Here is a 26906-nt window from a genome sequence, read left to right on the forward strand (position 1 = left end):
GAAGTCAGAGTACATCCAGCAAGTCTGAATATGTTTTAAAAGTATTATGTATAATGTGAGAATATTGTCTTTCTAATTCCTACTGTTGTTATTGTAGAGGTGCTGTAATAACGGTTGTTACTCCCTACTTCTAAACTGAGTAAATAAAAATAATGTGTGTATTGGTTGCTGTATTTTAATATGTTATTTCCTGCCTCACTCTGTAGGGTTAGGTGGTTAAGAAATGATAACAACAACAGCTACTACTATTACTACTACAGTGGAGCCTTATCTTACGCGGGGGATCTGTTCTGGACCCCCGCATAAACCAAAAAATGTGTGTGCTTGAACCCCATTCAATATAATGGGGCTCGGGCGCGGCGACACAGGCATGCCACAGGCGCACCATTCATTCCATTGCCATGCGACTTGAGCATAAACTGAAAGCTGTGTATAGTGTACCCATATATGGTGCGGGCGCACTGTATTAAAAACTCCATGGAAATCTAACTCTTCAGAGTAACTTCTATAAGCACTGGCATGTTACAATGAAATTACAGTTCTCTGGATGGTCATTGAAGTGGAGTTAGGAGTCAGCTTGAGCTATTTCTCCAGAAGGTGGAGAGGAGCTCTTCTGGTGGTCACGAGCAGGTGTGTGCTGGTATGCCCACAGGACAATCTATGCCAAATTATTGTAGGGTGGAATTGACCCGCTGGGTCCATTGGTTCACCAAAAAGATCCCCAAGTCAATCAACATGAAACTGACATAGTTCATTCAGGCTTTCAACAAAGTCCCTGACAATATTCTGACAAACACGCTAGGAAAATGGGGGTTAGACAAGACTGCTAGGTGGATTTGTAATTGGTTGACCAGATGAACCCAAAGGGTGCTCATCAGTGGCTCATCTTCATCTTTGAGAGTAGTAACTAGCAGGATAACATAGGGTTCTGCCCTGGGCCCAGTTCTATTTAATAGCTTTATCAATGATTTGAATGAAGGAATAGAGGGCAAACTTCATACACTCCAGAGGGCAGGATCAAAATTCAAAATGACCTTAATAAATTAGAAAGCTGGATCAAAACTAACAAAATGAATTTCAACTGGGAGAAATGTAAGGTACTGCACTTAGCCAGAAAAAAAATGAAATGCATAGGTATAGAATGGGGGACACTTGGCTTAACAACAGTACATGTCTAGGAGACAACCAGTTAAATATGAGTGAACAGTGTGATGTGGCAGCTAAAGAAGCCAATGCAATTCTATTCTGAATCAATAAACGTATAGTGTCCAGATCGAGGGAAGTAATAATAATAATAATAATAATTTGTTTTATTTATATACCGCTATTCTAAAGATCATAGCGGTGAACAGCAAGTAAGCTAATTAGCAAGTAAGTTAATTTGCCCCCAACAGTCTGGGTATTCATTTTAGCGACCTCGGAAGGATGCAAGCCTGAGTCGAGCTTGGGCCCTTTTGCTGGTCTTGAACTCGCAACCTTGTGGTTTTGAGTGAATGGCTGCAGTACAGGCATTTAACCACTGCGCCACCAGGGCTCCTGTAATAGTACCACTTTATTCTGCTTTGGGCCCAAAACAGACATGCCTGAAAGAGTGGTGTACGGCCATGCTGGTGCTGATCCTGCAGGGGCCATGCACGTCCCTAGCCCCAATCCAGGTTGGCGCTGTGGTCCTGAAGTGGGCCACTGGAAGGAGAGGATCCTATCTGTTTCTTCTTGGCCTGATTATTCCTGGATGGCACAACATTGGTGCGGCTTCTGGCCGCGTTTGGGGCATGTGTCTTCTGAACGCTATGCCCCAAATGCAGCCAGAATCCATTTCATATGAGCCATGTGTTTCAGGCCTTGATCAGGCATCACCTAGAATACTGTGTCCAGTTTTGGGCACCACAATTCAAAAAGGATGTTGACAAGCTGGAGTGTGTCCAGAGGAGGATGACAAAAATGGTGAAGGGTCTGGAAACCATTCTCTATGAGGAGAGACTCTATGATTCCACCTGATGATGAGCTAGTTTTAATTAATTTTTATTTTATTTTATTGATGTGTTTTTATGTGTATTTTAGTGAGCTTTAATCCCGCCTTGATCCATTGGGAGAGGCAGCAAAATATAAATGAACGTGTGTGTGTGTGTGTGTGTGTGTGTGTAATTCTTCCTACTTTAGTTTTAAGATTTTTTTAAAAAAAGTTTGTTTCATTTTAAAAAGACAAAAGACCAAAACATACAACATATTGACGCAATGAGACAAACCTTTCTTGAATAATTTCTTCTCTCTGAAAAAAAGCTTCATTTGTAGAGACCCACAGTGGAATCCTTCTACTGATGTATAAGCTAAAGATACGTATACACACACACACACCCCCTCATAAGGGGGCTGCCACCTTTCTCCCACTCCCAGCCAGTGTGATCTAGCCAGGCTTCAGACGTTGCAGATAATCTCCTTTTTTTCCACTGCAGTTAATTGCTCTTACTGTTCTTTATGGAGAATGAAAAGTGTGGAAGATTGTGGTTACTTGTGGTAATGCATATTTTTCAGTATGCTGACAGACAGCTCAGCTCTATTAAAACTTTTTTTACATGCTTCTTTCTGGCTCCTTTCAGGGAATGGTGCTGTCTGCTGAGTATATTAAAAAGAAATTAGAGCAAGAGATGGTGCTCTCTCAGGCCTTTGGTCGTGATTTGGTGAGTTTTAATTTTTATGCAGTGTGGTCAGGAAAGAGAGGTTCATACTTCCACCCGTGTTTTCCTATTATAGCTTGTTACATGATATATCAAAATTACTGGAAACACTGTTAGCATCTCTACGTTTCTAGCAATCATAGCTGCTCTTGGCCACTAGATGTGTAAACCATTGTTCTGAAAATTAGTTACTGGAAGCAATATTTGGAAAAAAATTAGGTCAGTGAAGTTGGGAAATGAAAAGGATGGTGAAATCCTAGGATGCTAAAAATAGTCAAAATTCAGCTGAAAATCATGTTCTATATTGATGAGTCACTTGGGCTTTGTAACAAATTAGGAAGTAGTTGCATTTATTTGCTTCCCCTAAACAACATGTGCTCTCTTTTCCTTCAATTGTATTAGTTTGTGCTGTCATTATGCCTGTAATTATTTGATAGTGTATTGTGTGTGTTGCTATATTCCAGGTTCTTTAGGACAATTCTGAAAGAAAAAAATAATCCACTGTAGGTATGCTTGAGGAATTTGTTTTCTCAAATTCCGATACAAAATTACCCTGATTAGCACCTCTTAGAGTAATATGTGAATTAGAATTTAGCTTCATACTTCTCCAAATGTTGCAGTACAGTTCTTGGCAGTTTAAATATTTCAAAACACACATTTAAATATTTTTATTTTAATATCTGTATTTAAATATGTGCACTGAGAGGTATTTCCCCCTAGATATTAAACTGGGAATTAATGGGGAAATGTTATGATCTGAAAATAAAGAAATTCACCATTGCTACATTTGCTGAGAAATGATATAAGCCTGTGGTGCCCTGATTTTTTTCCCTGTTCTTCTATATTGGTCTTTATTTGAAGTTAGTCATGTTGTCCCTTATATTGTGGTTTTCATGTCTGTAAATGTAGCAACTCAAGATGTTATTTTATGTTTGACTTGTATTTTCTGGACAATATACAGTTTAGTGTGATCAAGGTTATTTCATGTACTGTGCTTTAGCAAGCCTATAAGGTAGATTGGCACTTTTGTAGACTAAATCACTTAGATCCACTCTTTAGGTTCATTAGAATATAAATTGTGACATTATATTGGACTCTCTGTATTAGCAGGGTTTCAGATCTGAGGCTCCTGCTACTGTGAAAAACATGGATGACAGTGCCCCATATTACCTCAGTGGTGCCAATGTGAATGTGCACACTTCAGCATGTGCTCATTCACATCACTGCCATTGAATATGGGGCATGGTGATCTGTGAGCAGTCAGAATCACAGATCCGCAGCCCACCAATACAGTGGGCCCACTGTACTTTGTATTTGGAACTGGGTCTTATAAGGACTGCTAATAGTCCTTGTGGGGAAATCATGCTACATAAAATACTACATAAAAGCATAAAATTCTTTGTTTTTTCTTCTGAAGGGATGCTGCCTTATCTGAGGAGAGACTGTTTCTAATTACAGTCAGCCTCAGTTTTTGCAGGGGTTACGAGTGTAGAACCCCCATGAAAGAAAGAAAACTGGAGAATATCTCTTTCCTCCTCCCCAAACCGTATTTAACACAGAGAAAAAAAAAGTACCTGTACTGGCAGGGTAGCTGTGCCTGGTCATGCATACATTTTCTCAGTTGCTCACTTAATTGGGCATGAGGGGGGAAGGGGATGAGAGGGGGTTGGGATGAATGAGAAGGGGGACACCTGCCTCATCCCCTTCCCCTTTCTCCCTGTCGGGTGAGTGAAGGAACATCTGTACTGGTTCAGGGAACTGGCAGCAAAAATAGTAATATGAAAGTAATCAAATCTGCAAATGCTTAACCTGCAAATGTGGAGGGATGACTGTGTAGTTACGAAAGGTGAGGAGGCAATTTAAAAGATCATTATTCTTGTTGTGTGCCTTCAAGTCAATGCTGACTTATGGCAGTCCTAAAGCAAACCTATCACAGGGTTTTCTTGGCAAGATCTTTTCAAAGGGGGTTTGTACTTGCTTTCTCCAAAGGCTGAGAGAGTGTAAGTTGCTTATACAAATAGGAAATTGGAAAACTTCCTTTAAAAACTAATCCTTGTATTCAGGGGTTTACATCTAATTGCTAGTCCCAACTAAAGTAGACCACTTACATCAATGGCACTTACATAGGTGTTGACTTAATACATTCCTATTGATTCAAAGTCTACTTTAATTTGGACTAGCAATTTGGTTTAGGCTGTTTTTGTTCCTGTTTGTGGGAACATTGTCTGAGCAGAGTTCTGTTCACACAGTTTTCCCATAGGGGGTAGGGACAGTCAAGATTTCCCATTACTCTGCTGCCCCTTCTTCAGAGAACTAATGGCCCTTTGAAATAATATGTGGGGAGGGGGTCCAGCAAAAATAGTTTCTTCTCCTTCTGCTTCCAGGATCTTTAGTTTATAAAAGCCTTTTCCCAAAGGAATGAAGGCAGATTACAATAGAAGTAAACAATAAAACTACATAGACTTAAAAATTAAAACTAAGAAGAAAAACCATCCCCTATCCCAACCCTCCCTCCTTCAATAAAAACATTAGGCAAAAACAATAAAATAAGAATAAAACAGCAAATAAATTTAAAATAACAATAAAATGTGCTAAAATATACTAAATTTGCAGATAGAGTTGAAGTGAGAACTGGTATCATCTTCTAGGGGGGTATGGGGCCAGTGATGTCAGTGAGGGGGGAGGCTGGTCTAGGAGGCTAATCTGGAAAGGCCTTTGAGAAGAATTGTCACAACCTGCTGATATCTAATTGGATTTTGTCTTGCAGGGCAGAGGAACAAAACATTATGGCCTCATTGTGGTGGGCCATTCTCTAGGGGCAGGCACAGCTGCCATTCTGTCCTTTTTGCTCCGTCCACAATACCCAACTCTAAAGTGCTATGCCTACTCTCCCCCAGGTGGCCTTTTAAGGTAGGTGCTTGTATTTAGTAAATAAAGGGAATGAGGAGTTGTACGTTCTCAGATTTCAGCAAGCTTATCCACACATAGATATCTATGATCCCCATTTCCATTTTTTTTAAAAAATATGTTCAGTTTACTAAGCCACTGAAGGTTCAATATAATCTTATTGAAAGAAAAGTGAAACTATTAAATACCATCTTCTTAAAACGGGGTGGGGGGTGAAAAATAGCTTAGTATATACCATAAATATCCATATCATAAATTCTATATTTTGAAATGTTCCCTCAAGAGTGTAGGGAACATTTTTTCTGGTACATTCCTGTGTGTATGGAGAAAAATAAAATCCATTACAAAGTACCACAGGATTTGGAACACAGAAGTAAATTTTACCTCAGATGTTTTCATTCTGTCTGAGTTTGAGCTTATTTTAACATAAGATTTAACCATCTCAAACGGCAAATCAGCACTGATTTCCTGTTAGTAATTTAAAAAAGAAAAGAAAAGTCAGTTAGACTTCATTGGATCATCTCCATTTTTTTCTGTGAGCCCCATATTTCACCCCAAAATTTTGGGTTTCAGTTTTCTCTTCTGTTTTCTTTTCTAGGGCTTTCTGATAGCCACATGAGGATTGTTGAATAATTGGTGGTTTGTATCTTTTCCTCAGTCACATGTTTTGTTAGTGGTTTAGTTGACCCTGACAAAACAAATAGATCCTCCCATCTACAATGCTAGACTGAAGAGTTGCTCAACATATGCTGCTCCCTCTGTGTGGTTTTTCCAGAACTGAAATATGACAACAGATTAGATTTCCTTAGAGGAAACTCTGTAGGAAGAAAATGCAGAAACTGGATTCTTGTGATTCAGTCAAGAGAAGAATGTCAACATTCGCCAGTAGCCCCTAAAGGTTTTTGTGTTACACTGTTTATCGAATATACAGTTGTCCCTCTTTGTTTGCAGAGGATCCGTTCCGGACCCTAATGCAAAAACGGAAACTAGCCTATATTCAAGCCCCTTTGGCTTGAATGGCGGTATGGCTTGCAGGCACCTACAGGTGTGCGCCACTGGGGCATGCACCATTTTGTCCCCTCCATTTGCCACCCACAAACGGGTGAGGGATGCAGATTTGAAGTCCATAAAAATGGAGGGGTGGCTGTAGTATGTTACCAATAAAATCTCTTTTTTAATGTTAACTATACTATAGACATTATGAAACCACTCATATTTTAATTCTTAATCTAGAGGCCTGTTAGATTCCAGTAAGAGTTTGATACTGCCAAACAAACAAATAAAAAGTGAGAACTGAAGTGCCCAGGATATTTATCTTCTCTGGAAGTCAACTTCTTCAGTTATGTACCTGGGATGAAGAAGAGCACTCTTTGTAATGAGAAGGAAATTACTGTCTGTGCTGTACAGTAGAAACTTAGTACTGTTGAGTGCCTGGAAGGCTGTCTATGACAGCAGAGTGTGGAAGTGTAGTTATTCAATATATCTTTAATTATGGGAATCCTATCAGCATATTTGAACTGCGAATCACATGGAAATTACTCATGAAAACTAATCCTGAAAATATTTAGGTTTTTAATATTCTCTTCGCCATTGTTCTTTTTGTACATTTGTACATTGTACATTTTTAGAATTATCATTACTTTTACAGTTGAAAAGACTTCAAAATCCTGGATTATAAACAGAGGGATTGCATAGCTGTTCCCTGGGACTTAAACATTGTGTATTAGCCATTTTGGCACTGATGTCATCCTCATTATCAGATAATGTTTCCCTTTCAATAATTAATGAGATGTTCTTCATTTTCTGCTGTTCTTTTAGGATTTTTACCATATGAAATATTTCTAAAAATGTACTGATGATTCAATTTTTGATTCAGAAAATTAATTGAATATTAAGTGTACCTTACTATCAGTGAAATCTCACCAGCTTCTTCTTGCTTCCTGTTTCTATTCCAGTGAGGATGCTATGGAGTACTCCAAAGAGTTTGTGACAGCAGTTGTTTTGGGTAAAGACTTAGTCCCCAGGCAAGTCAAGAAGTCTAGAATTCTGTATCTCAGTGTAGCTTTTTTTATACCTAAGCTCTAGGTTTCTTGTCTTAAAGTTCCCAGTTCACTTTTGTCCTGTTTTCCCATTTTATCTCTCCTCATGTGCTTCCTGCTCACCCCTCTTTTCCTAGCTACCTAGATACAACTTGTATTGCTGTATCTTTTGCCTGGGCACACACACTGGTGTGTCACATCCCTATGAATTGGTATATCCCTTCCCTATTTTTCAATTTCCTGTATTACTGAAAAAAGTGGCTGTGTTGGTTCCATTTTTATTCCTTGTGATCTGATATATATTTTCCATCTCCTAAGTTACCTACATTGTCATTTATACATTTGTACTCTCTCCCAGGTCATCTCTTCTGAACCATCTTATACCTGTGAATTGTCTCCTGGCTATGTCTTCCGTGTCATCTCCCATCTATACACTGTATCTTGATCTATGAGTGTTGTCACCTCATTCCTGTCTAGCATCCTTGTATTATGTGAGCCCAGTCATCTTACACTCGTGTACTGTGTATTGTTGTATTCATGTTGTCATCTTTCGCTTACCTGTGCACCTTGTCATTTCATACCACCTCAGACATATGCATGATTTTCTAGCTATTTCTTTTTAATGTCCCATATCTTTTTACAGTTTCCTTGTCATAACAAATAAATTGCAGCTATGAATTATTTTGTAATATTTTCAGTTTGTAGAAGCAACAGCTTCACAAATCAGTGTCAGGTGGCTAGGCTGGGAATTTGATGTATGGTTTTATTACCTCATTGATAAAAAAAAGTACCAAGGTAGTCAGGGGGCAACTTCCATTGTGAGTTGCAGTCACAAAGGGAACGTTCCTCTTAGCCAGACTTTTACAAGCTATTACTGATAAATCTGTACTGTCATGGTCCTTGTGAAAAACTTAGGATCTTGAGTAGGGAGTCCGTCCAGGCTTCATAGTAGCAGGTTCTACTGAGTTTCAGTAACAGCCATATGTTTCACTTTTTCTGTTGAAGTAAAGATACCTACACCTTTCATTTGTGTATCTAGTTCAATTTAAATTATATGGATGAAAATACTGTGAGCTAATTTGTGTTGCATTATATAGAAACACCCTTTGCTTGTGTATATTGATGTCTGAGTAGTGGTATTTTTCACCTCTGTACAGTCTTCTCAATTTGTCTGTTTCACCTCTGTTTTGCAGTACCTAAATTTCTTCTTCGTGGTCTCTGCGAATCATACAAATGGGTTTTAATGTGCCTGCGCAGTACTGTTCAGAAACTTCTAGAATCACTGGGCAAAGTACACTTTGCAACATATGGCAACTTTTTGGTGGTAACTCCGCCCACCCGTTACAAGGTCCCTGCGTTCCTGCTCTTACCCAAGTTCCTTTTTTCCGCCGCATTGGCTGCTGTTAGGAAACTTCTCTCACTTCACTAGCAAATTCTGACTGAATCACTGGTAAAATCTTGACTTCGGACTGTTTTTGACTTCAGCTATTGCTATCTCCACTGTCTATTGTTGAACCCGGCTTGTTTTGACCCCGGCTTATTTGACTTCGTCTTCGATCACTGTTTCTCCAGATCTGAAGCCTAATTCCTTAACTGATGATGTCGCCAGCACCTTTTAAAAAATGCGACATCTGTGGCGGTAAGGTGCCCATCCAGGACCCTCACTCCTCCTGTCTTTTGTGCCTGGGGAAGGACCATGATGTGAAGGCCTGCGCCCTGTGTAAGTCTATGACCTCACAGGCGAGGAAGAACCAGGAATCCCGCCTGACCACGGCTCTACTGCATGGGGTCATCAAACCTCGCGACGAGGCATCCCGTCCATCTTCTGCCCCGGTGATCCCGGTGCTGGAAGCTTCAACTTCAGCTCATGGAAGCCCTGCCAGTACGACATCAGCTCCAGGCACCGTTGCAGCCCGTGGTTCGGCTGAACCCAGTGCTGCCTTTGATTTGGCCCTATTAAACCCAGTGCCAAGCCCTCTAAACACCCTCACAAACCGTGCGGGTCTGAGGGCCTACCCCCTAGATCAGCCTCCGTGTCTTCTGTACAGGCCACAGCCGAGGGGGAGAAGTCTCCTGAGCCTCTAGCCCCGGTCTCCACCAAAAAGGACAAATCCAAGTCGAGCTCGACAACCAAGCCCTCCTCTGCGGAGCCCAAGGCGCCTGAGAAGACCAAGAGGCACAGCACCGAGGACGCGGCTGAGATGCCCTCAGCTAAGAAATCTAAGTCCTCTGGAGAGACCTCGGACCTGAAGATCATGCCAAGGAAAGACAGGCATTCCGAGGCGTCAGCCCTGACACCGGACCTGAAAGCTGATTCCAGAAAGGGAAAACGCTACAGGCCATCGGATGCGGCCACGGTTCCGAAGGCTGACTCAATAAAGGAAAAGCGCCCCAAGTCGCCGAAGCCCATCTCCAAGAGGTCAAAGCACGGGACCCCTGCCTAGAAGGACCCGATGCCCTCAATGAGCCATAAGAAAGCGACTACTTCTTCGACATGGATGTCGGGACACTCGTCCACCAGCGAACCTCCTGCGTCTGGCTTGACGAGGATTCCAGGCCACCCAGGCGTCACTCTCCTACACCGGTACTATGCTCAGCGCGCCCGGCTACCTTTCAAGACTCGGTACCGAAACTGAGACACATCGAGTGTATTTACCTGACTCTGAAAGCCAAGGACAGTCTCGGGATTCTGTTGGTTTATCGTCCACTCTGTAACCTAACAGACTCCCTGGCCGAGCTGACACAGCTGGTCTCGGAGCTGGTGTTGGAGTCCCCCAGGCTTCTTGTCTTGGGGGACCTCAACATCCCCTTCGAGGCTGGCTCAATAGATCTAACAGGTGCAGCTCGGTTGTTCATGGAATCCATGACAACCATGGGCCTGTCCCAATTGGTTTCAGGGCCAACACATTGTGTTGGTAATACGCTCGATGTAGTCTTCAGCATGGTCCGAGATTGTCCGTGGGTGGAGATAAATGCTATCTCTCCCCTGTCATGGACGGACCATTTCCTGGTCAAGATAGGACTGAAAGCCACTACCTATAAACCCCTCAGGGGTGGAGGACCCATTACAATGGTCCGCCCTCGAAGGCTGATGGAACCCAAAAGGTTCCAAGACGCCCTAGAGGGTATTACGTTTGGGATTGATGGCGACGCTGTCGAAACCCTGGTTGATAATTGGGATAGAAACCTTTCCGGGGCTATAGACAGTATCGCTCCCGAGCGTCCTTGCCGGCCCGCTCCAAAGAAAAGACCCTGGTATTCAGAAGATCTGCGCCAGATGAAGCGGGCTGCACAACGACTAGAGCGTCACTGGTGGAAACATGGGAACTTATCTGACAGAACACTCCATGAGAACATGTTGCGCTCCTACAGAGTGGCAGTCAGTGCAGCTAGGAATTCGTTCTGCGCTGCACGGATTGCGACAGCAGAGTCTCGTCCAGCAGAGCTGTTCAGGGTGGTCAGGGAATTAACTGAGACCCCGGCCACCCAGAACCTTACTTTGTCTCAGGATACTCCCTCCGCCGCTTACCTAAGCTTGTCAGTCTAAACCCATTTGTATGATTCGCATAGACCACGAAGAAGAAGGACAGGTTGCTTACCTGTAACAGTATTTCTTTGAGTGGTCATCTGTGAATACATACAAATCCCGCCCATCCTCCCCTCAGTGTCCTGCTCTTATTGGCTCATTCTCCTGTCGCTCACATGGTGTAAAATTGCAGAACTGGGGAAAGAGCTGGAACGCAGGGGCCTTATAACGGGTGGGCGGAGTTACCGCCAAAAAGTTGCCATATGTTGCAAAGTGTACTTTGCCCAGTGATTCTAGAAGTTTCCAAACAGTACTGCGCAGGCACAGTAAAACTCATTTGTATGTATTTGCAAATGACCATGCGAAGAAATACTGTTACAGGTAAGCAACCTGTCCATCTTAATCATTACAGTCGCCCCTCTGTTTGCATGGCCTTGGAATTCGCGCCCTTGCTTATGTGCAAGCAGCAAATGGAGTCGAAACATAATGGTGTGCATTTCTATGGTGAGCACCCACGGGCACGCACCACCCCATTCAAGCCTATGCAGCTTTAATATCGGCGAGTTTCCATTTTTGTGGGGGGGAAGGAACGGATCCCCTGTGAAAACGGAGGGACGACTGTATTATGATTCCTGAATTCTGATACCCTGCCTTCTGTTAGACATTGATCTTTCACATTTCTACAGCCAATTTGGGGCTGTTTGTATTTTTAATTCAATACCTTGTTCATAGTGTTATGAGCTTACTGATGGGTTTCTGCTTGATTATTATCTTTATTGTGTCTAGTTGTATTTTTGTAATGGATTATTGGCTTTGTTGCTGCTGTGTGTTTTCAAGTTGTTTCTGATTTATGGCAACCCTGACATCTCCTATCATGGGGTTTTCTGGAGATGAGAGAATGTGACTCACTCAAAGTCACCCAGTGGGTTCACCTGGCTGCGTGTGGATTCAAACCCTGATCTCCAGAGTCCTAGTCCTATGCTCAAGCCATTACACATTGCTGGTTATTGGCTAGCATCAGTATATTTGTACATATTTCCTGAACACTGTGTCATGGATAAGTCTTCTCTCATCCCATAACTTTGCTTTCCTGTTTATGGTTGTTGTGCTGGTTATACCCGTCGGTGCATCATTACATCTGATACTTTGTGTCAATCAGGATTGGCCTCTCACAGCTGGAGGGATTTCGCCGGCAGCTGCTTGATGTTCTACAGAGAAGCACCAAACCAAAGGTAAAAAATTCAAGTGTAGTAGAAATGAAATTGTCTGTTATTTGGCTTCCCAGAATAATTGAAAAGTCTACTTTTTGTAATGTATCTTCCTTATGCCAACTGGACTACTGGACCTCTGACATAGTTGGAAAAAGACTTTCTCAGAATAAAGAAGGGCTTAATTGAACATCTTGAATTTCTGTTGTAGAAAAATACCTTACACTAATGTTAGGCTCAGCTGAGGCATATTGGCAAAGTATGCTATGTTTCTCATTTGTTGTTTGCATAGTAATTTATTTACACTAATATTTTGTTAAAGCCACTAGCCATCATGACATATTTTTAAAAGATTAATCTTGGAAGGTGATGGGCCAACAATTAGGCTTTCAGCCTGCCAGACTGAATTATTATGTGTATGGTCTCTCTTGATCTCTCTCTATGTATGTATTGCTACTTTTACATTGTCAGCTCTAATGTTAGACAAATAACCTGTTTTTTTCCCCCCTACTGGACAATTTCCCCCCCTCTTCCCTCCCTTGATCATAATGCCACATTTCTACACCTTTGACTGATTTGCACTGTATCCAAGAATTAATAGGTTGGGTCAAGATGCACCTGAGCAGTTAACAGTTGAAATTTAAGAGGTTTTCTCATATGGCGCAGGTTGTCTCCTCCTCCTCCTCCTCCTCTTCATTGAGTGAATTTTTTTGGAGTCTAACCCCTCTGAATGACATATTCAGAATCAAATTGATGCCTAGTGTTGAGAATATTTTAGGTTGCTTTGTTACTTTTTTAAAAAGTCAAAAACCAAGGGGAAATGTATGGCTGGTTTTTTCCATTTTTAATTATCAGATGTACATAATGCATTGTGTTTAAAAATGAAGCTCATCTTTAAAATTCAATTTAAGCATTCATCAAAACATACTAATATGAACTTTCCTCCTCTCTTCCCTTTATACCATGATGTCATTTCTGTCTTGCTCTTAATGGCATTACCTTAGAGTCCTTCCTTGCTTTCTCTTCCCTTGGACAGTGGAGAATCATTGTGGGTGCAACAAAGTGCATACCCAAGTCTGAGCTTCCTGAAGAACCTGAGGGGAATTCAGTGACCAGTAACCGCCTCTGGGCCCATCCTAGTGACCTGACTATTGCCCTGTCAGCCAGCACACCACTCTACCCTCCTGGTCGCATCATCCATGTGGTACACAATCACCCTGCTGAGCAGTGCTGGTAGGTGAAGCTGAGAGTAATGATGAATTAAATCCTGTCAGCTTAGGGTTTTTTTCCAGCTTTCTCAGAAGAAAATTGAACAATTTCCAAGAGTTCTTTCTTAACTTGTACATTTTTGCTGATAGTGCTGCACACATGGCCATGTGCTGCCCCCTTGACATTGTAGGTTGATGTTTCTTACTTTTGTATATATGCCATGGTAGGAAGAAACTGCCTAGAAATTGTAATAAGTACCTTCCCACACTGAGAAACAAGAAACAAAACCAATTTTTTAAGGAACAAAAGAGGGTTTTAGATCTTTACAGACATAGCAAACACACAAAATATTTGCAGCAAATATTAATTTCCCAGATAAATAGATTGATCAAAATTGAGAATATGCTCAACTATGCAAAGGTTAAAGCTTCTGTTCATGAAGATGTTTGTGTTGCCTGGTTTGCTGAACATCCATGCACAGGACCTCATTCAGTATTCCAAACTAGAAAAAGACATCTGAGGGATTTATTCGAGGTATGTAATACAGTTGAGCTTTACAAGCTGAACAAATTCAAGATACATTTGATGGCATAACTAACTTGAGAATACAACCATACTTCAGGGCTAATGAATTAAAAAGTATTTGAAAAAACCTGATCGATTTGTACTCGTTGGTATCGTCTTTCTGCATAAAATGTTATTGACTAGGGGAGGGGCTGATGTTTGATTGGAGATAACTGCTTGAGTCTACTTGCTCCTGCCCTTTGCCTTACAATAATATCCGTTTATTAAATTTGATGGATAGTTTGGGGTTAGTACTTGAATGACTATGGGGTCATATTTGAACTGAAGTATGATTGGTTCAAAACTACCTGAGTTATGACATCATTAATTACTCCTGTTGGGTCCTTGACATGATAATATCCAACTCATTCTTTGTTATTTGTTCCACCTGCATGTGGTTGTCCATCCTTCCTGGAGTTGTTATTGACCTCCCTTACTTACTTTCTTTCCCATGATTATATCTCTCTTGACATCTTTTTCAGCTGCTGTGACCAGGACGAACCCACATATTTTGCCATTTGGGGGGACAACAAAGCATTTAATGAAGTAATAATTTCTCCAGCAATGCTACATGAACATCTGCCATACGTAGTAATGGAGGGTCTTAACAAGGTAATAATGTACTTGCTGATTTTGGGACACTGAGAGGGATAGAAGAAGAATCAGAAAGATTATGCTGCTTATCTGGGTGTAAATCATTTGGATCAGAGCCTGAGACTGTAGGAAGGGATAATGTTGGTTCTGTGGTTCACAGATGTAAAAAGGGCCAAACATAGTGTAACACAAAGATTGTATACATGCATTGCAATCCAGAAAGATGCAAAATCTGTACTGCTATTCAAACGAACCCTAAAGCACCCTTTTTATCAAGCACCAGGCAATCATCTCGAGGTCTACTTTAGGGACATTTTAAAGCTTCTGCTTACACACACACTGGGATTTTCAGCTAACTTTTCTTGAAACATTAAACACCATATTTCTACAATGCCTGCTCAGGAACTGTTTTGGAGTTCTGTTCTGTTTTAAATGGTTTACCTTATTTGGAGAAGGACTGAAAAAGAGAAGAGAGGATAGCTGTTATTTGAGAAACAGGTTGAAAGGAAGTTCTGCTGATTGTGTACTGAGTCATGTGCTCTTCTAGGGTATGATCTAGAATTCAGTGTTGTATTGGAGCCAGATTTTTTAGAGTTCTAGCACTGATGTTTTTGATTAGCCAGGACAGTAATGTATTTTGCCACTACCTCTGGTGTCACTGTCCCACCTGAACTTAGCTGCAGTCTCACAGTAGTTGAAGGGAGGAATGGATTTTCTCAGCAACAATATATTCTTACTTTTTAATGCAAAGTATATTTAGGGTGGCTTAGTCTTGAAAAGGAATGCAAGAATCATGAAATTTGCCAGCTCCTTCTGGAAATGAAAACTGTTAGAACTGCCTTGGTGATTTAGATTGAGGGTAGGGATGTGAGCTTGTGGTAGGAATTAATTTTTGCACTCCTGATGGACCACCACTCTGCACAAAACCCAATCTGGATGTGACATGACATTATTTTGGATTTCATTGTCAATGAATTTTAAACTGTTTTCCACCTTCGGTAGGAGGGTCAAGGGTGTGAGGAGCAAAGCCACTGCATTTTGCAATGGATTTGAAAATATTTGACATTTGGGGTCAAAAAGGCTAAAATATTCTTGGGGGGGAACCTGGGGGTTCTGGGAGTGTCATTCAGGTGCCTAGAGGCTCCAGAAAATAGTTGAGGAACCAAATGTCGTTCCTGGAGTGTGTTTTTCCCACCCAACATAAGTGCCTGCATGGCTATGAGGATTGTCATGATGAATGTCTGCAATTCAAACCATAGCATGACACCACCTCTAGATTCTTTTGCTACTGCCAAGTTCTTTGATTACCATACATTGACTGCTGATAGTATACTTGCATTCTTTACCATCTGTATTGGCACTGGTTTGATATTGGTCCATAGGCAAGGAGAAAGATGAAGTTAGAGTGAAAATGATAACTCTGCAAAGCTATTCATTACTTTTACTTTGCTTAGGTCCTGGAAAATTACAACAAGGGCAAGACTGCTTTGCTTTCTGCAGCCAAAGTGATGGTGAGTCCTACAGAGGTGGATCTCAACCCGGAGCTAATCTTCCAGAATCAACCCCTGCCTAGTAGACCTTCTGTGCAGATTGGAATTGGAGACATAGCAGTGGTCAGAAGGAACAGCAGTGCTAAGTAAGGATATGGCTCTGAGTTTTTCTAGAAAGATCTACCAAAGGCTGCTGATGCCCTTATTCCTTCCTGCTGTGTAATAACTCTGTTGTGTTGGTGAATGTCGTGGTGTCATAAACAAGGAGTCCTGTCTGCAGTGTGCTCTGCTGTGGCTTATTCCAGGAGATCACAGGGTAGCTTTGTATTAGTCTCATGTTTCTGTATTCTCCTTTTGCAGGAGTAAGGCTCACTCTGAAATCAGTTTGGAAGGGTTTTATGAGACCAAGCTTCTATCTCCAGTGCAGAAGGATCCTGTGGAGATCCTGCTTCTCGATACCAAGGAGCGCCTTTCTGTAGAACTGCAAGACCGGCGTGCTCCTCTTGCCACAATGGAGAGCCTGTCTGATAATGAATCCATCTACAGCTTTGATTCAAGGCGTTCTTCTGGTTTCCGTAGTATCCGTGGTTCACCCAGCCTCCATGCAGTTATGGAAAAAGATGAGACCCACTGTTTTTATATTGATCCAGCAATCCCTGAAGAGAACCCCTCTCTCAGTTCACGGACAGAACTGCTTGCTGCTGACAGCCTCTCCAAACACTCACAGGAAACTCAGCCTCCTGAAGCCATGCCCAACAGTGGAGGCACCACTCCTCAGCATCAATGCAGTGATGAGGAGGCTGGCAGTGATGCCGACCCCATTTCCTTCACTCCTCGGGAGGAACTGACCCTCCATAATGGGCGGCTAAGTGATGACCCCAGCCCTCAAGTACTGGAATTTGCAGAGTTTATAGATAGCCTATTTAACCTGGACAGTAAAAGCAGCTCCTTCCAGGACATCTACTGCATGATGGTATCAGACAGCACCAGTGATTTTGCTGAGATGCCCAAGTCTGTCAGTGATCAGGAGATCCTGCTAAGAGCACAGTATGAACCTAATTTAGTTCCAAAACCCCCCAGGTTATTTGCAGGCTCAACAGATCCCTCCTCAGGCATATCAGTTTCTCCTTCTTTCCCCCTGAGTTCTTCTGGAGAACTAATGGACATCACTCCTACAGGCATGAGTAGCCAGGAATGTCTGGCCACAGACAAAATCCGGACTTCCACTCCCACTGGAAATATGACCAGTCCCACCAAGCAAGAGGACCTTGTTATCTCAGCCCTCTAGTAGGGGAGGGGAATAACTAGTTAGTCCCATACAGTAAGCCATGGGATAACACTTGGAGGAGCTGGTCACTCAACTGGTGAGAGTTGGGGGAAATGCATGAGGAAGGGTGGTAACCCTTCCTAGGTGCTACATTAATGGCACCAGAAGAATGTCAGCATGAAAGATGCCATAACTTGGGTCATGTTCTTAAGTTAGGGAGAGAATCACTGCCTAACACAGCCTGCTGCTTTTTGAGGGCCTTGTTAATTGAAGTTAGATGGTTGGTGTCCCTACCTCAGCATATTTGTTCAACAAGAAGGCAGATTCCATGCCTCTACTGCTGAAATTAGGAAATTACTGCCCATAGGTTAGAGAACCAGAGTTACTGAAGCTGAGGATTCAGATAATGTTCCTATAGTCTTGGCAAAAGGAAGGAAATTATGACTTTGGGCCCTATTGCACTAGCATGTCATGTTTGACCCAAGCACATATTCTGGTTGTCATCATTGTGATTTATTATTATTTTAATTATACACACTCTCCTGTTTTATAGTCATTAAGCTGTGTTCCAGAGGAATGCTGCCACCCTTCTCCTAGCCTTGACTGGATGCAGTGAGAATTGGGATGGGGCTGTGTGTGTTGCTCCCCTGATTAGCTCTGTGTTCAGTGATAAACCAGACTTCTTCTGAGAAGAAAGTACGTACATGTGTCGGAGAGCTGAAGATCATTCCTATATTTCCTCACCCACTGGAGGGGTGAGAGGTCTCTGGGGTCTCACACCATTGCACGGCTTTCCAAATCGCAGTGAGCTAGTGACAATCTTGCTCTCTGACATAATTTTCATTTCTGTTTGCATGGATTGGTTGGTTTAAACTAGCTTTTGTGTTCAAGAGGCTTACCAATACCCTTTGTTATTCCTCATATCCTTGTGTCCAAAACCATTTTGTCCCTATTCAAGACCTTTCACTTATCTGCGGTATCATGGCAGACCAATGCTGGTCTGTCCCTGAGTTCAGGGAAAAGGTAGACTTTTACTGCATGTTGAAGTCTCATGTATGTTTACAGAGCTACTAAGCATTTTAGAAGGTATTTATTTAAGCAAATGGGAAATCCCTGTCTTAGTGAGAAAACATTCCCTCTGCTTCTTCATATCCCTCCCTCCCGAGAGAACTATGGGATGGATAAGAAATACTGCTATTCCTAATCCTTATTAGAAGGTAAGGACAGAGTGCCTCCATGTTTCCATCCCTTCACTCACTTTTAATGTTAGGGGCTTCTCATAGTCATCCAACTGCAGAGCAGCAAGTAACGAAATTGCATCTCAGCCCCTTGTCCTGCAGCTTGGTATTCACGTCTGAGAGAGCCTCAGTAGTCATTATGACATGTTGGCACTGTGTAAAATTGCAGGGATTTTCTGTGGATGAAAATAGGAGTGAAAGAGGTTTTATAGGTTAAGCATACTGTGATCTACTATCCTTATATACAAAAGTATCATAACGTATCAGAATGTGGCATTAATGCAGGAAGAAAACTCTTACTACAGGTCTGTTCAATATGCAGTCTCTAGTGTGCACTAACTAGCTATGCATCACAGCCCATCAGGTACTGCCTTGATTCAGTCCCCTGGCTTTGCAACCTAAGGGTGGCTTTGCTGTATCTGGTGAGTACCAGTAGATGACTGGCTTGCTATGTATCACTTAGAGACATGTTGCAAAAAAATTGCTGAGATAAGAATATCAGCTCTTTTTGGTAACTAAAAGTGCCATCATGTGCATGTCTACCTGAATGTAAGTCTCACTGTATTAATTCAATGAGACTTCGCTTGTAGGTATGTTGCTTAGAATTGCAGCCTTAGTTCAGTTACCCAACAAAACTCTAGAATCAAATTGTTGTCTTGCATATTTTAACAGTTCTGTTCTCACTTACTGGAAAACCAGACTTCATTGAACTCTGGAGATTTCCTGGTGAGTAAGCATACATTAAACTGGGGTTGTGTAAATCAGTGCACCCATATTATATAATATATAATAAGGCAGGGTGTTAGTGAATTGGGGAGTTGTTAATTGAAAATGCCAGTATTAAATATGACAGCAGAAGGGTTAACGACTTTTTCTGCCTTGAAGTGATGAAGCATTGGAAGTCCAGAAGTTTTCTTTTATAAAATCCTACAGTTTTAAAAATGTTGATTTTATTGTTTAGGATTTTCCAGAGTAAGATTCGGTTTTTAAATGTTTCCTTATTTTCAATATTTTTACAGTGAGGAAGAATTCCTTCAATCTTTTAAATTCCATTTTTAAATGCATTTCTGTTTTGTTGAAGAATTAGGTACTCTTTTTGTAGTTGCTGCAAGTATTTTGGCTCCTTTTGGTGGTCTTAAGGCAGCTATAGTTCCACTTAGGCTGACAAGGCATCCTTCTTCACTAAAGACACAGTGGAAAATTGTGAATAGCTAAAAGTAATTTTTGAAGACAGCACATTATAAATGACAAAATTTAAGATGAAAGTGAGAAAGTTGTGAGTATGGCAAAGTTTGATGTTGCAAGAGCTTGTTTTAGAATAGGCTGCCCAAACTGCATTTTCCTTTTAGGGATCCGATGCAATCCAAGTAGTCTGTTTGTTTTACAGAAGCACTGCCTTGTGAATGATGCAGTGCTAATAATTAGCACCTAGAGACCACTTTAAACTTAAAAGCACTTTATAAATAAATTGAATGAATTTTCCCAACTTTTGTGGGTTATGAGAATGTGGGTGGGGGAAGGAAGAAGTGTGTGACCTTCTATGTGTGTATGTACACAGTATATCTACTGTTTTACTGGATGGCGGTAGTAGTGCTGTTTTCAAAAATCTTGCAAGGTTAGTTGAAGGCATTTGCATACTTCATTACATTACTTTAGGCTTGGAGTGCAAGGTTTAAAGAATACTGGGGAGATGATGCAGCTTTGCTTGGAGAAGTTTTAATTTGTTGTCTCAGTGGTGGTCAGATTGTGATTGAGTCAACCTATTGCAATACAATATCATGCCTGACCTGAGCAGCAATTCAAAATCTATTTCATGGATTTTTGATGGTTTTGTTTCCTTTACAACCTGTTTCATTCTGTTGCAAGAGACTGTTTGTCCCCTCTTCCATATCAATGACAAGACAAATCAAGAGCACCATAACTGTGTTTGGCCAGATTATCTGTGCATTCTGGTGACTCATGCTCTTGCACTGACTAGATTAAAATGAAATTGACTCGGAATATCTATTTGCTGCATGACATCATAGTATCCTGCCTGTCCTATTTACCATTTTCTTTAAAAAAGGCATCTCTTAGTCTTTTTTCTTTTTAAACACAAGAAGCAAACATATATCTATTACAATTATAGGAAACAGCTTGAAAATCACATGCTGATACAAAAGTGCTTCCAGATGTATGGCTGCTAGTGCTACCAGTCAGACATCACTGTGCAGCTATTTCATCTTTTCCATCTTAAAAAAAATTGAACAAGTAGTGATAAAACATAAAATTGTTACGGACTGATTTTTGGACTGTGTAGACAGAAATCAGGTTGGCTCTGGGCATCCAATTGCAGGGTAAATGCCTCATCTTGAAGCATCCATATATCCTGACTCACTATTGAGTTTCATGCTTAAACACATTGCTACCTCTTTCATACATGCTACATCATGCAGCTTACTATGTTGATGTTCTCTCTGCTCTGATGGATTGGTTTTTGGTCTCCTCTACTGCGGTTTGAAAGCCACTACCATGTGTTTACTCATTTTGCTCATCCAAGATCACTGGCTAGTATATTTGGGATGGGATTGCACTACTCTGGTGAAGGTTTGAAACAGAGTAAGCCAATTAGTTTACACTCAGAAGCTGTATTCTGAGCACTTTAGATATAGAAATGTATGATCAAAAGCCCGTTATACATGCTGTTGCAGGTTTGCCAAAGCGCTCTCACAAAGGATATCTGCCAGATGATACTTTATGATTTAATGCATCTTGAAACACTTTTGTGGCACACTTTAACAGTGGAAAGCTTTTGATGACTTCTTATGGCCCTACTGGAATGTAATCCAGGAGCATGTACAAGAAATACATCTGTTTTCAATATATTGGAGTTCAATCTGATTTCTGCAGCTCAAAAGATTTTTGGCCCTCACTAGTCATATGGCAGACAAATTTTCTTTTTGAAAGAGGGTATTCAGACATTCATACACTATGCTAATCCTGAATGCCTGTGTGTGACTACACATGAAACATGGTGTAGCAAGATTTGCAGTAAATTCCCTGTGGGTGGAAGGAGATGAGTGTTTAAAGTCCACTTCTGATAACAACTTTCAAGTGGTTTCAGATATACAGCACCCCTTGTGTAATGTTGCTCCTTTTCTGTTAGCTTCAGTTAGCAGTTCACATTTCTGATTCTGTCAGGGTAGCTATCCATCTTCAAACATCTCTGTTCACCTTATTCATCATTTTTCCCTCTTATCTCATTCTCCTGATTCTAAAATACTCAATTTCTTTGCTTCTAACCTTTCATCCTAGTTATCACTGGAGGCATCTCATTTTATTTGATGTACCCAATCTTTTCTACATTTCAAAGTGAAAGATTTTCCCCAAGGGAGTGTTGCTGTTGCAAAAATGCTGCCTTTTTCTAGCATTCAAATAGTATTCTTTACTGGGAAAACATGATTCCATTGTCGTAGGCCCGTTACAGACGGGCACCCTAGGACGGACTCAGTCCGTGCTAGGGTTAGAAAGGGGCATCTCTTCCAGACGCCCCTAACCCTAGCACGGACTGAGTCAGTACAAAATGGCGGTGGCCGTTCCACATGGCTGCTGCCATCTTGACGTGTCCGCACGTCGCGCCCCAGAAATGATGCCGCGAGTGCGCGCTTCGGCACTTGCAGCGTCTCTTCTGGGGCGCAGGAAGGAGCACGATTTTCACGCTCCTTTGCAGCGTCCGGGAACCGCGCCATTTGGCTGCTGCGGTTCCCGGGCGCTGCAACCGGCAGCAGTGCGAGACTGCCCCTTCTGGGTGGTCTGTAACGCGCCATAGTTATATTAATTGCCAGATTAAATACAGTTGCAAAAGTATTATATCTGTCCATGGAGTAGCATCTGTGAGAAGCATGCATTTGCCTCATTTTGAAAATGTCTGGGTTGGTAGAGTTTAGTTCCTTCGTATCTCTTATGGCTGTGCTCTCTCCTAATCTGCAGCTGCACTGCTAAAACAATTCTTCTTGGACAGAATATGCACACACACATACATGAAAATACCACACTTCAAAAATAAGTGAGGCAAGTCTACATCTTGCCCTACTACTCTGTGTGTCCCATTTCAGTAAATCTTATCTGATTTTTTTTTTAAAAAAACTTGCTGTGTGTTTTCTCACATTTCAAAAAACTAAATCCCTTATCCAATAAAATGGGTAGTGATGGACACCAGCTTGCATGGTCCTTTTCATTAAGGGAGAAACATCTTATAGTACTAGTGCTGGGTTGGAATTTGTGTATAGAGAGTTCTAAAGATAAAATTCTGTATATTTCACTTTGTGAAGCTGCTTTATATTTTATTATAGTACTCATCCAGCCAGCTCAAAATGGTCAATGGTCAATGACTCTTCAGTGCCTTGTGACATTTTTCTGCCCAATATCCTTTGTAACTGGAGATGCCAAGAACTGAACTTGCCTACAGATGAGATGTCTGTTCTACCACTGAACTGTGGATCTTTATAAAACCTTTATAATGGATGCCCTTTGACTGAAGCTATAAGTATCCCAATACTATATTTTTTTCCTATTAAAATGATAGGGTTTCTTTACTTACAGTGTCACACAACCTACTAATATGTCCTTTGACTACAGCACTTTTTTCAAAATCAGAGCCTTGAGCTTGATCTGAAAACTTATGTGGAAATCTGTAGCTACTTTTACAATCTGTTCAGTGGTGTGCCTTGTTTCTACTTTGAAATGAAAACCATTTTATATTTTGATTACTTGTTCCCTTTGTTTCTCTACACTAATTAAAAAGTTATTCAGCACCAAATATTTTCTGTTTTGGAAGTATTTATATGCTAAGCACTCACCTGTCACTACTTAGAGCTTTATTGCACAAGAAAAGAAATTGGAAATGGAGCCAGAGAGTAGTAGTACTCTTCCTATGGGTGACAGTTATAAAAGCATGCCTTTTGACAAAACTGGTTTGACGAAAGGCATGCTTTTACAACTGTCTCCCACAGGAAGAGATCTGAAGCACTACACCTTTTGTTAAACCAGTTTTTCCAGCTAAACCAAAGACACAGTTTTAGAACCGTCTCCCACAGGAAGCACTACAACATCATTCTGGCATAGTGAAATCCCCTACTCTCTGGCTCCAATTCCACTTTCATATCCTATGCGATAAGGCTGTTAATATGTGAAGTGGCCCTAAGATACATCCTCATAAGATATAATAACATTTTAAAATTGGCCATAAGGCAGAACACATACTTTCTGACATACAAAATGGTACAAACTACTTCAGATGCCAAATGGTTACCAAAAATTGGGCAGGTTATCGAGAATGGAAGAAACTATATAGATAATTGGGGGAGAAAGCAGGCTTGTTATTATCCCCACTCCCTTTTGCCTTCTTTGAGTAGGAGAGGGAATATATCTGCATTGGCAACAGACTTAACTGGAAGTAAGCCCAAATGAACATTGTGAGAGTTAATTATGAGTAAATCTGGCATAAAGTTGTCCTGTATGAGGCCTACCCCCAATTCTGATTATCTAAATCTAGCTCTCATCTATTTTTCAAAGGGAGGGCTGGCACTCACAAACAGACTGCCTCAGGAGGGGGAAAGCAGTAGGGTAAATATCCCCTTCCCAACCAGAGTGGAGATGACCATCTTATTCCAGTCAGGCCCCTTCAGCAGTTTGAACCTCATTGGCTTATTTTCCCACCTTCATCCCTGTGAAGGTGCCACATAGCCTTCTAGGCAAGAGGAGCAGGGAGCAGCCATGATGAGGCTGCTGGAGTATTGCAGCTGCCTTGGTTTGCAAATCAGCAGTGGGTAAGTCCCCTAGCCCTATTTTTTTTTAAATAGCTGAGGAGTTAGTACAGTCTCTCTCTCAAGGTATATAATGAAAAAATAGATGGCTTTGATTCCATTCACAGCTAAGGAGAACTGGGCAGGGCTCATCATATCAATTCTTCTTACACCTTCTGTTGAGTCCCACATCCCTGGTCTACAGTGAATAGTATGCAGGATGTAGCTCCATGCTTTTACATCTCCACCTCCACCGTTTTATGTTCCAAGCCTAGTTGTCTTTTACCTACTTTCTTAACCATGGCAAATGTGATTCTTCTAGACCTCCAGCTTATTGCTGATTACACCTTCCATTTCTTTAATTTTACTTGGAAGGGAATGAGCAGGAATTGTCATATTACCGTTGTGTGGAGAAATTGGGGCATCTCTCCAATCTACCCCAGTGTTGGCACCATTCTGCCTGATCACCCCAAGAAAGTGCATAGCAGGCAGTGTTCTTTTACTAGTCTTTAAATTAGTTTTGTTTCAAACAATACAATAGAATGAGATCAGGGAGTCATAATCCAGGCAGAGAACCTTCACAAAGAGCAGGTATACTGTGGAGAAAATAATGTAGGAAGAGCCAAACTGACCAATTCTTAAAGAGGACAGTTAGGCACATCAGCATATGCAGCCCAGATGTCCTAATAAGTATAGGTCACTATGAAGTATAATAACCTATCCATCCTGTTTTGGTTTTTCATATTTCCATGGAATTGGGAATAGTTCACATGAAGGGAGTTTGGTCATTCTTTCATGCTACAGATATGCTTCTTTTTTTCTGAAAAATTCAAGTGTCCTGCTGTACCTTATCTAGCTGACTGAAGGAGGCAGGAATTCAGAGTCAGACTGCAAAGCCTTGGCAAGTATCAATTATGCAACAAGAAGGGTTAAGCATAAATGTAGTCTAAAGTCCGTTCCGAGAGTCCAGAGTCCAATTCAGGGTATCAAAGATCAGAGCGACAACATAATCTTGAGGACGGGTTGTGAGCAATGAGGGAGTGAAGCATCTAGCTCCTTTTAAAGGGCCTCAGTGTGCATCAGCTGTTGTCTATTAGCTCTCCTCTTGGCCTCCAACCAGGAGGAACATCTTAATGATTCTTTGGCTTATCATCTTTAAGAGGGTACTGGGATTGGCATGGTAGGATCTGTTGCTTTCTCCTCAGAGTCCTACTTGTCCTGGGTGACTGCAGGGAGGTCCCCCAGTTCAAGGTCTGTCTCTGCCTCAGTCTCAGAGTCCCTTTCCTCCTCAGACCCAGGGCAGTCCATGACACCAAGTTCTGTGCATGGACATTGTGGTAAGATACATACCAGTCAGTTCAGTACTGGGATGTTCTCAGTGAGTCCCCAACTGTGGTCATGTGTCATTTCATACATCTCTTGTTAACTTTCCCTGCTTTGAGTAAATGACACAAATAATTATCTCAATTAATTTCCCAAGGTTGATTCATTGCTTTCTATGTGAAAAAGGCCTTGTCTTCAGCAGAAGTGACCCTCTGTGAGATTTCACAGAAAGCTTACTTTAACTGGCATAATTAATTTGTTTGCATACTAAACAAAAAGTGGCAGTGTTACCTTAAATATTTCAGTCTGAGCAAAGGTGGCTGCTTCACATTGGAGATTTCCTTTCTGGAGCAAGAGCAGAATTTAAACAAGTTAGCCCTGGGCCCTTCACAAAATTATCATATGCCATAGACTCCCTACTTCATTATTCAAAATAGACCACTACATACTGAGTTTAACTTATTTGCAAATATGTTGAACTCAGTATATGTGACAGATGCAAGTCACATTTTTCTGAGTATGAGAGATACTTTTTCAGATGGAAGGTGACCTTGCTGCACCATTGAGACTAACTGAAAGATAGATGGTAGTATGAGATTGCATAGACTTGAGCCTATTTCCTTAGCTGGAAACACATATCCAGTTGCCATCGACAAACAAATACTTCCACAGTCTGATAGTATGTTATTTGAGACATGTTATCCTTAGCTCTATAATTGGATGTGTTTATCAGTGCATGATAAGCTGGACATAATATTCATGTGTTTAGTTATTCTGTGGTAGTCTTTAAAACCCACTGCTCATTTGCATGTATTCTATCTCATATGAGAGAAATATCACCACCTTGAAATTCTAAATATTGAGACATTCCCACACATACATCTTGGAAGCTGGAATAACTTCATTCTTCCTTTTGTTGCTTTTTCATATCCCATAATTTTTAATCAGGTGTCCAACAAAATCAAGAGGCCATCACATCTTCCAATATTAAGATCCTTATTACAGTCGTCCCTCATTATTCACAGGGGATCCATTCCAGACACACCCACCCTGCGGATACCAAAATCCACAAATGCTCAAGTT

The 26906-nt window shown here is 41.3% G+C and overlaps 1 protein-coding gene across 1 annotated transcript in view; it reads left to right on the top strand.

Moving 5' to 3' along the window:
* Window positions 1–22831, top strand: part of DAGLA (diacylglycerol lipase alpha) — a 135438-nt gene extending 112607 nt beyond the window's left edge. Inside the window, exons 14-21 of the mRNA XM_089520751.1 lie at window positions 2598–2678; window positions 5443–5585; window positions 7538–7606; window positions 12307–12379; window positions 13392–13588; window positions 14611–14740; window positions 16177–16358; window positions 16573–22831. Coding sequence (XP_089376877.1) covers window positions 2598–2678; window positions 5443–5585; window positions 7538–7606; window positions 12307–12379; window positions 13392–13588; window positions 14611–14740; window positions 16177–16358; window positions 16573–17500 — 1803 coding nt within the window. The 3' untranslated portion in view covers window positions 17501–22831. The remainder of the gene's footprint in view (window positions 1–2597; window positions 2679–5442; window positions 5586–7537; window positions 7607–12306; window positions 12380–13391; window positions 13589–14610; window positions 14741–16176; window positions 16359–16572) is intronic.
* Window positions 22832–26906: the final 4075 nt, after the last annotated feature.

Source organism: Sceloporus occidentalis, unplaced genomic scaffold (assembly GCF_023333645.1).
Source record: "Sceloporus occidentalis isolate IW3139 unplaced genomic scaffold, rSceOcc1.0.p SCAF_4, whole genome shotgun sequence".
Taxonomy (NCBI): domain Eukaryota; kingdom Metazoa; phylum Chordata; class Lepidosauria; order Squamata; family Phrynosomatidae; genus Sceloporus; species Sceloporus occidentalis.